Genomic DNA, 9606 nt, shown 5'->3' on the forward strand with positions numbered 1-9606 from the left:
TTTTTGTCTTGGCCATATAATTTGGATAGAATGGATGGTCATTAGGCACGAAATCTGAACGCCTTGGATGATCCATGGAAAATAAGGCTGTTTCAGCTGTTGGTTTGGACATGTTCGGTTCCCTGGTGCCGGAGTGATCTTTGTGCTGATACTGCCTCGGGATCGAAAGGTTTCGTCTACAAGAACAAGCATTTGATTCATTCACTATCTGTTCGATTTGAGAACGACTTATATGGTCACTCTTGCTCGTATATGATCTCCGAGTTTCATTGAGATTCATGTTTAGTCTCTAAGAAAAGCCAAGAAAAACCAGTAAACAAAGTGAATGTGTAATCGAACAGCTACGAGATGAATCATGGAGTTTACGTTGTATACTTTTTCGAGATTTGTGCCAATGAGACGCTTACGTCGCCTCCTTTCGAGAAGCTCTTCCTCGTCCTCGAGCAGCTGGATCCGACTCACCCGAGCTCGAACTTGGATTGCCATCAAAGCTTGCAGGCTCTTTAAGGTAGCAGCTGTTTGTTTCCTCACAAGATAGCCTCTCACAAGTGCTTGTATCTTAACCAGTGCTCTTAAAGCATGCAATGCTTTCCTTGCCTAGAGCAACAACATAAGCAAATCACAACAAATCTTACATTTTCCTTCCAAAACACTTCACAAACATAGCTTAAAAAAAAAACTCAAGAAAATATATTTTCGGGCCGATATTGTTCACTTTGGGTTTTTCCTTTCAAAATTGTTTTGTTCCCCGAATCTGGATCTCTCACAATCCACCTCCTTCAGGGCCTCGCGTCTTTGCGGGTGAATCTCACAATCCACCCTCCTTCAGGGCCGAACGTCCTCACTGTCACACCGCCTAATGTCCACTCCCTTTTCAAGAATGTTTTGTTCCCCTGATGTGGGATCTCACAATCTGCCCCTTCAGGGCCCAGCGTCCTCACTGACACACTGCTTGGTGTCCACCTTCTTCGGGGTTCAGTCTCCTCGCTGGCACACCACCCGGTGTCTAGCTGTGATACTCTGTTAGGAATCACGAATCTCCACAATAGTATGATATTATCCAATTTAAGCATAAGCTCTCGTGGCTTTACTTTAGGTTTCCCAAAAAAAAAAAAATCTCATACCAATAGAGATGTATTCTTTACTTATAAACCCACCATCATTCTCTAAATTACCCATGGACTCCCTCCCAACAATTCTCAACAATATTAAGAAACAGAAGACATGAAACGAAAAACTAATTACCAAATGAGACCGGTACGCGGATTGGATCGTCGTAGCAGCAGCGTTTCGAGCACTTGATGGTGGCTTCTTCTCATCTGCCATAGCTACATGCTTGAGAGCTTGAATGGTATGAATGGAGCCAACAGATTTAGAAAGCTTATGAGTTAACAGAAGATTTGTCTTTCTAAAACTCCATTTTAGCTTCAAATTTGCAGAGTGATCAGAAAAAGAAGAAGAACCCATCTTCTTCTTCATCTGATTCTTCTGATGTTCTTCCTTTTTCCCAAGAAGAAGATTCAATATCCATTTTGCAGCCTTCCCCATTTTGGCTGAGAAGAAAACTTCAGAAAAGAAATGGGTTTTTGAAATGGTTTCAAAAAGTTCAAATTTTGATCATCAAATTCAAATGGGTTTTTGAAATAATTTCAAAAAGTTCAAATTTTGATCGTCAAATTCAAATGGGTGTGGGACTTTTTGTGTTATGTTTGGCCAGCAACAAAGTTCTTTTATACATGATTTGTTGAAACTGTTGACTTCAAGCAATGTTTTCTTTTCTTTTTTTGTTCTTTTGATTTGTGTTGTTCCTTTTTTGTCTATGGCCTGCAGATTTTTTCTTTCTATGATTAAGCCATTTGCCACTTCTTGAATTATTTTTATATTTTTAAATATAAGAACTGAGGTTGGAAAGGTTCATCCGTAATTAGACTATAAAGCAAATAAGACTCGAGCTTGAGCAACGCCCTAGGACCCAAATGGGATTGGGAAATCGAGATTGGTAAGTTCAAGAACAATCAGACTAGAAAGCAGATAACACTTGAGCTTGAGCAATGTCCAAGATCCAAATGGGCTTTGGATAAATTTAGGGGCAATCGGATTAGAAAGTAGATAAGTCTCTGATAGATGAACACTACTCTCCACAATGGTATGATATTATCCACTTTAAGCATAAGCTCTCATGGGTTTGCTTTGCGCTTCCCCAAAAGGCCTCATACGAATGGAGTTAGTATTCCTCACTTATAAGCCCATGATCATTCCCTAAATTAGTCAATGTGGAACTTCCATCATCCAACAGTCTCGAACTTCAGAAAACGTCCTACAACTCAAATGGATTTGGGTAAGAGAAGAGACCCAAATTCCTATGCTCGGCCTCGATTAGTGGAAGTAGTGAATTTTGAAAAATTTCGACTAAATGTAAAATTTATTTAGACGTGAACTAAATTAAAAAAAAAAAAAATTATTAAAAATATAGAAATTAAAATATAGTCAAATTTAACATATTTATAATTTGAAATAATAATAATAATAATAATAATAATAATAATGCCGACTTTCATCCCTGTTCAACAAGTGAGTCGAAAAATAAAAAAACATTCGTTAAAGATTTTAGGTCAAACTCGAACGTACAAGAACTTGTTCTTTTGAAGATATTCAAATAAAAATATAATAATTTAATTTTGAATAACAATTGACTTATTATATTTTTCAATTTTGTAACAATCATTTTAATATATAATAATTTAATTTTGGCAATTCAATCCCTACTCTAACAATTTCATCATTTAATTAAATGTTGATTTTTATGGTTTAAGATGTAGAAATTTGAGCTTAAACATATGAAATCCCTTTAAATACACTAATTTTTTTCAATTCTGAAGTACAAATGGATACAAAAATTACATTTATTCCATCCCAAATTGAGCATATCATCAGCAAAAATTTGAAATCAAGCTGATTGTTACCAATAAATCATGAACAGGAAGAACAAAAAAAGTTGCAATTCGAACCTCTAATTTAGGGTTTAGGAGGAGGCGAAGGAATTGTAACAGTTTTCAGAAGAACTCACCAATGGAAGTAAATGGAAACGGAAATCATTTGGTTTTGATGTCGATTCCATCTTTTCCGGCGATGATTACGGCGGTCGCCATGTCCAAGAACAATCCGTGCTCCACTACTCCTTCAAACGCCGAGATCTCTTTACCGGCGGCCAATCCGTCCTTAATCGGAGTCTTGAAATACAAATCAACTATGTAATTCGAGTTATCGGTGACGTACGGCTTCCCGTCGGCTTCCAATCGGAGCTTAGCCTCGCAACCTTCGTCCTTGAACAGATCTTGAAGCCTTACCAAATTGTGTTTCCAGCAGAACTGAACGACTTCAACCGGCATCGCGAGGCCGCTTCCACCGAGGCCGTCAACCAATTTAGTTTCATCGACGACGACGACGAACTTATCGGAAGCGGCTTCCACCATTTTCTCACGCAAGAGAGCGCCGCCGCGGCCTTTGACGAGATTCAGATCTGGATCGACTTCATCAGCGCCATCGATGGCCAAATCGAGATGCGGATGGTCGTCCAAGACAGAGAGAGGAATTCCTAATGACCTAGCTTGCTCCTCCGTCCGCTTCGAGGTAGGGATTCCAACAATGTCTCTCAATTGATTACTCTTGAGAAGTTCGCCAATCTTGGCGACGACGAAGGCGGCGGTGGAACCAGTGCCGAGGCCGAGGACCATGCCGCTCTTGACATACTCGACGGCTTTGTCGGCGGCGAGCTTTTTAAGGTCGTCTTGAGTGAGAGTGGAGACGGAGCGGGCTTGGACGGAGAGAGGTCGGCAATGGGCGGAGAGATTTATGGATTTTGGGGAGCGGAGGAGAAGGTTGGCTATGGAGGAAACATGGCGGGAGGAGGAGAGAGAAGGAGGAGAGATAAAGGAGAGGGAAGCCATGGATGAGAAAGGGATTAGGGATTTGAGCTTTTCTGTGTTCTTTCTTCTTCGTTCTTTCTCTCCACTTTCCCTATCCAAACTCCGATGGCCAAATAATTTCCAATTTTATTTATTATTTTTTATTATATAAAAAAGAAGGAAATTTTTTTAGCTTTTGGTTTGATTTGTGAAATGGACATTTATTTTTTATTCTATAACCTCGAGATTTAGGTTATGATGAATTGACGAGATTTCACTTACGTCTATAACCTCGAGATTTAGGTTATGATGAATTGACGAGATTTCATTTAGGCCTAGAACCTCGAGATTTGGGTTAGGACGAATCGGTGAGATTTCACTTAGGTCTATAACCTCGAGACTTAGGTTAGGATGAATTAACGAGATTTCACTTAGGTCTATAACCTCGAGATTTAGGTTAGGACGAATCGACGAGATTTCACTTATGTCTATAACCTTGAGACTTGGGTTAGGACGAATTGACGAGATTTCACTTAGGTCTATAACCTCGAGATTTAGGTTAGGATGAATCGATGAGATTTCACTTAGGCCTATAACCTCGAGACTTAGGTGAGGACGAATCAACGAGATTTCACTTAGGTTTATAACCTTGAGACTTAAGTTAGGACGAATTGACGAGATTTCACTTAGGTCTATAACCTCGAAACTCAAATTTTTACGTGGCGTTTGATGTTCAGACACTAATGAAATACACACTCAAACTTCGACGTTATGATGCTGATGAAATGCATACCATGATGCTCAATCATTCCCTTGTGGATCGTTTCACGAGTTTGATTCAAGCTTTAAAAGGGTATGGATTGAGCTCGTAATGCTCTGTAAAACTATCGAAAAGAAGATAAAAGGTGAGACAAGATCGAGTAATTTTTCAGAGATTTGACGTTTTTATAACCCAAGAGTAAAAAGACAATTTTACCCTTAGAAAAACCATCAATCCCTTTTCATGAATCACTTCAAGAATATATATATATATATATATTTTATTTGTGAATGATATAACTTAATGACTAAATTTGTAAATTAACCAAATATATATATATATATTAATTATGATTTAACGATGCATCTAGGGTTTAGAGGGGGATTAGATTCTTGATGGGCCCACAAGCTTGTAGAATATGGAGTCGGGTTATTGGGTATGACCCGACCAAGATTCGGGTCAAAAGGCGATTCCTACCGGACCTTTCCGCCTCCTCACGCGACCACTTTTGAGCGCATTGGAATTTACACAGAATTCATTCCCATTTTCCTTCTTTTTTTTTGCTTCTCCTCTCGTTCGATTAGCTATGGCTGCCGCATCTGCAACCGCTATTCATCGGAATCAGGTGAGTGATTCAAGTTCTTGCGGCGTTTGGTTATTAAATTCATGCTTAGTTTTCGAGAAATGATTATGGATGATGTTTAAACTTGAATCTGGCTGGGAGTTTCAGGATTGTATTGCTTTAAGCTTGGTTTTTTTTTTCTTTTTCCTCATACTGATGCTTCGTTTTTAACCAGGTTGATCTGTCCGACTTCATTAATTGGTCTGGCGTTGAGTGCCTTAACCAGAATTTCAGCCACACTTTTACAAATGCTCTTAACCAGGTGCTGTTTATTATTATTTTGACTCGAGCTGTTAGTCAGTTGCTCGTACTTCATTGTTGTTTTTGAATTTCTTAAATAATTCATTTTTATGAAGTTAAAGATGATGCTGAGTTAGACTCGCGTTCTTCCACAATATAATTTGCATCTATTATTCCTTTCTAATTGCAAGAGATGGGAAGTTGTGAATATGGAGGTCAGCAAGGTTGGCTAGGTAGATGGAAGTTGATGAATATAAATTTAGCTCTTTGGGTCAAGTTGGCGAATAATTCCCTTTGAAAATAGATGTTGTTCAATTCATTGATTTCTGTTTTTCATCTTATAAGCCATCTTTGTGATATTGAGTTACGAAATTTGTCGAATCTTTCTCTGTTTTAGTAGTACGCGTAGTTGGGTTCTTCACTCTGATTTTGGAGGCTAAAATCTCAAAGAAGATAAAGTTTTTCACCTACCTGATTTCCTTGGGTAGATTATACTTACACCATAGACTTCGTCTAAAAGCCTTCATCTATGGTTTTGGGCCATCAGTCGTGTGTGTTGTATATGAAAGCAATAAAAGATGCTGATCATTTGCTATAGAGATGTCGCTTTGTTGTGAAAATTAGAACGATTTTTGCACATGTTTGGAGTTAGTTTGACTACTCCCAAAGATTGTAGGGATGAGGTGGAGAAGGTGCTTGTTAACCCAAATTTCCATGATTAGGGTCTGAATCAATGGCAAAAAATGTCTTCACAAATTTATTGAATCCATGGCTCGAAAAGAAATAAAGTATTCTAAGGGTAGTCTTGAAAGAGTCTTGAAATATGGAACATCTTAATATCTCTATATTCCAGTGTTCTCATCTAAAGTGTTATGAAATTATATCTTATGTTTTTATTTTTATCTATTGGACCAACCTATTGTAATTTTGTTTCAGGTTTTGTTTTTAGATTGCTATTTGTTTGGGCCACTTTTCTTATACATTCATTTGATGTATTATAAATATAAACGTCAAAATATCATTTTGGTTCTTCAACTTTGGACTAAATTTGAATATTTTGAAAGAAGGACTAAAATAGAACAAGTTCCAAAGTGGAAGGACAAAAATGATACTATAACCTAAAATAATTTTTTTTAATGATAAAATAGGTTTCTCTTTTTCCCCTTAATTTATTCCTAACAGGGAAATATTATACCGAGGGTTTGAAGCAACTTTTTTTTTCCTAAATTAGACTTGTAGGGATAATGATAGCTTGCTTTTGGAGAGTGATGCAGATGAGCAGCTTTTGATATATATACCTTTTAACCAAGTCATTAAATTGCATTCCTTGGTCATTAAGGGACCTGAAGAGGAAGGTGAGTACTCTATCTATTACACCATTTTTTAATTCTAGTTCATGGTTTCTTCTCTCCTGAGTATTTCAGTACTGCTTGCATGTATATCGTAGTTCATCTCATCTATTGGCATAACAATTTTGTAACGTGGCTTACAATCCAACGTGGTCACTGAGGGTATGATAGTTCCATTTTAAATTTTTACTATTTGATTATTGTTATTTTGGGTTATCCACTCAAAATAACAGTCCTCTAGTCTTGTAAATCCCTTGTTGTACTGCAGTTTCTTGCTGTGGTGAGGGAGTAATGGACTACGGGCAGAGGAATGGAAAAATTTTCAGGGTTGGATAGAAACACAACATTGAGTTTCGGAGTGCATAAATGTGCTTTATATCAAAAACTTTTGTAATTGTCTCTTTACTTAATCGCATTCAATCGAGAAGTTCTTTTTTTTTTTTCTTTTTTCTTTTTTCTAGTAATTCTTGGCTGTGGAAGGATATCTAATCCTAATCCTCCCTGCCCTTTATTTACTCTCGCACCGCTATGTATTTCTTCTATTCAAAGAATATATGCAACATCTCATTTTAAATGAAAAAAGTACTGTATCACTTCGTCAAGAACGTACATATTGTCTTTCACCTTTCTGTATTTTGTTCTGCTTAACTGTCAAATCACAGGGTTTTAATATTGAGGTTATTCTCCAGGCCCTAGGACTGTAAAGCTTTTCTCAAACAAGGAGAATATGGGATTTGGGTAAACGAACTGTTTTCTTTAGTTAATATTTGGTGCAAGTGTTTTCTAAATATTATAATCTGATGATTGTTTGTTTCATGAACGTTGCAGCAATGTCAATGACTACCCTCCCAGTGACACGATTGTGCTCTCCCCAGATAATCTTACGGTAGATTTTCCCATACTTGTATCTGTATCTCATCACAAAATGGAAAACTCTTTAGGTGAGACTATACACAGAAACTGGGAGATCATTGTTTATTGTTATGCTTTGTAGGGAAAGCCAGAAGTTGTAAAGTACGTGAAATTTCAAAATGTTCGTAGGTAAGTCATTGCTGTCATCAGAGTTAGTTTTCTTCATTTAGATCGTATATTGAAAGTCCCTGTTGATTGTTCTGAACTATTCAATTTTTTATCAGCTTGACAATTTTTATAGAGGATAACCAATCTGGAGCTGACGTTACAAAAGTTCAAAAGATTGCCTTGTATGGAACAACGTAAGTTGTTTTAACAATTACCATTATATTTCATTTGAGTTAATTTTATCTTCATCTTGCTATGTCTAACTGAATTACTACATTGCACAATCAGCAAGCTTAGATGAGATGACTTTATGTTTAGATTACTTTGACCAATAGAGTAATAGCATATGAACGTACATTTAAAGGGGACGCATTTTCGAGGAAAGTAATAAGTGAAGCAATGCTTAGATAGTTCATCTCTGGAAATTCCATTCTAGAGTTTTGCTACTTGATGTTGGCTGACAAAGAATTTAAACCTCCTCCTTCTTTATAGATTATTTAATTAGTGTAACGGTCCAAGCCCACCACTAGTAGATATTGTTTTCTTTGGGCTTTCCTCAAAACTTTTAAAACGTGTCTGCTAAGGAGAGATTTCCACGCTCNAATTTAAACCTCCTCCTTCTTTATAGATTATTTAATTAGTGTAACGGTCCAAGCCCACCACTAGTAGGTATTGTTCTCTTTGGGTTTTCTCTCAAAGTTTTTAAAACGCGTCTGCTAAAGAGAGGTTTCCACGCTCNATAAAGAATGCTTCGTTCTCCTCTCCAACTGATGTGGGATCTTACAATTAGTATATGCATNAATGCTTCGTTCTCCTCTCCAACCGATGTGGGATCTTACAATTAGTATATGCATTTCTTATTGGCAACCATAGTAGTAAGATAACAAATAGTCCTCTCGAGTTCTTTTCTTCGTATGTTGTTCCACGATGAGCAATGCATGTCTTTTGCTTTAGGGGATAGCATCAAGTACAAACTATAGTCCTCCATGAATTATATAGACCATCTCATATACTGTAATCTAAATTTATATCGCACATTTTGGGATTGTGATCNTTCTTTTCTTCGTATGTTGTTCCACGATGAGCAATGCATGTCTTTTGCTTTAGGGGATAGCATCAAGTACAAACTATAGTCCTCCATGAATTATATAGACCATCTCATATACTGTAATCTAAATTCATATCGCACATTTTGGGATTGTGANCCTCCATGAATTATATAGACCATCTCATATACTGTAATCTAAATTTATATCGCACATTTTGGGATTGTGATCCATGATGGGATTGGAATAGAGGAAACAACATTCAACTCCATTTCATTATTTCCTTATGCTTGGTGAAGTGTTGAAGTTGTTGATCTGTTATGCAGGGTTGAAACAACTGACATGAAGGGTCTGAAGAAGATCGAGGATCACTGAATGCAAAAAGAGAGGAATCATGGTCTCTCTCTCTCTCTCTCTCTCTCCCTCTCCCTCTCTCTCATATGATTATGATTATGAGTAATTGATATCAAAGATCAATTTGCAGTAAAGATAAGAACTATTTAATGGGTTTTGATGTCATATTCTAGAATTTTGACGAGTTTGTATACTTGTTCGATCAGTGGCGCGTAGTTCATTCCATGTATCACACCTATGCACATTGTTAGGTAGTTTACAAGGAGGATCAATGGTGATAAACTCTCTAACTTTTAGCTCTGCTTGATGA

At 37.1% G+C, this 9606-nt stretch overlaps 3 protein-coding genes and 1 long non-coding RNA gene across 4 annotated transcripts; 2 read left to right on the plus strand and 2 right to left on the minus strand.

Moving 5' to 3' along the window:
* Nucleotides 1–21: 21 nt before the first annotated feature.
* LOC111785564 (protein IQ-DOMAIN 31-like) lies at nt 22–1687 on the minus strand. Its single transcript, XM_023665962.1, has 2 exons — nt 1246–1687; nt 22–597 (listed from the first exon to the last, which is right to left on the minus strand). Exons 1-2 carry the CDS (start codon nt 1546–1548, stop codon nt 283–285), a joined length of 618 nt encoding a protein of 205 aa, XP_023521730.1. The 5' UTR covers nt 1549–1687; the 3' UTR covers nt 22–282.
* Nucleotides 1688–2836: 1149 nt separating this feature from the next.
* On the minus strand, nt 2837–3830 carry LOC111785559 (probable ribose-5-phosphate isomerase 3, chloroplastic; the record flags this gene model as incomplete). The annotated part of the gene is given in 1 exon segment (XM_023665960.1): nt 2837–3830. A coding segment is annotated over 1 exon segment (738 nt), but the record flags the coding sequence as incomplete, so codon positions are not given.
* Nucleotides 3831–5167: 1337 nt separating this feature from the next.
* On the plus strand, nt 5168–9592 carry LOC111785562 (PITH domain-containing protein At3g04780-like). Its single transcript, XM_023665961.1, has 8 exons — nt 5168–5290; nt 5463–5549; nt 6759–6882; nt 7566–7614; nt 7705–7762; nt 7871–7917; nt 8013–8090; nt 9269–9592. The coding sequence occupies exons 1-8, from the start codon at nt 5252–5254 to the stop codon at nt 9315–9317; spliced, it is 531 nt and encodes a 176-aa protein (XP_023521729.1). The 5' UTR covers nt 5168–5251; the 3' UTR covers nt 9318–9592.
* LOC111785563 lies at nt 6889–7485 on the plus strand. The gene is made up of 2 exons (XR_002813678.1): nt 6889–7038; nt 7145–7485. It is a non-coding gene; the product is annotated as an uncharacterized LOC111785563 (long non-coding RNA).
* Nucleotides 9593–9606: the final 14 nt, after the last annotated feature.

Source organism: Cucurbita pepo, unplaced genomic scaffold (assembly GCF_002806865.2).
Source record: "Cucurbita pepo subsp. pepo cultivar mu-cu-16 unplaced genomic scaffold, ASM280686v2 Cp4.1_scaffold000561, whole genome shotgun sequence".
In the NCBI taxonomy this organism is placed as follows: Eukaryota; Viridiplantae; Streptophyta; class Magnoliopsida; order Cucurbitales; family Cucurbitaceae; genus Cucurbita; species Cucurbita pepo.

Coding starts and splice junctions, on each gene's coding strand:
- LOC111785564 (XM_023665962.1), bottom strand. CDS start 1,548: ATGGGGAAGGCTGCAAAATGGATATTGAATCTTCTTCTTGGGAAAAAG. Junction 598..1,245: donor CCGCGTACCGGTCTCATTTG/GTAATTAGTTTT, acceptor TTGTTGCTCTAG/GCAAGGAAAGCATTGCATGC.
- LOC111785562 (XM_023665961.1), top strand. CDS start 5,252: ATGGCTGCCGCATCTGCAACCGCTATTCATCGGAATCAG. Junction 5,550..6,758: donor TTACAAATGCTCTTAACCAG/GTGCTGTTTATT, acceptor TTCCTAAATTAG/ACTTGTAGGGATAATGATAG. Junction 7,615..7,704: donor AAGGAGAATATGGGATTTGG/GTAAACGAACTG, acceptor TGAACGTTGCAG/CAATGTCAATGACTACCCTC.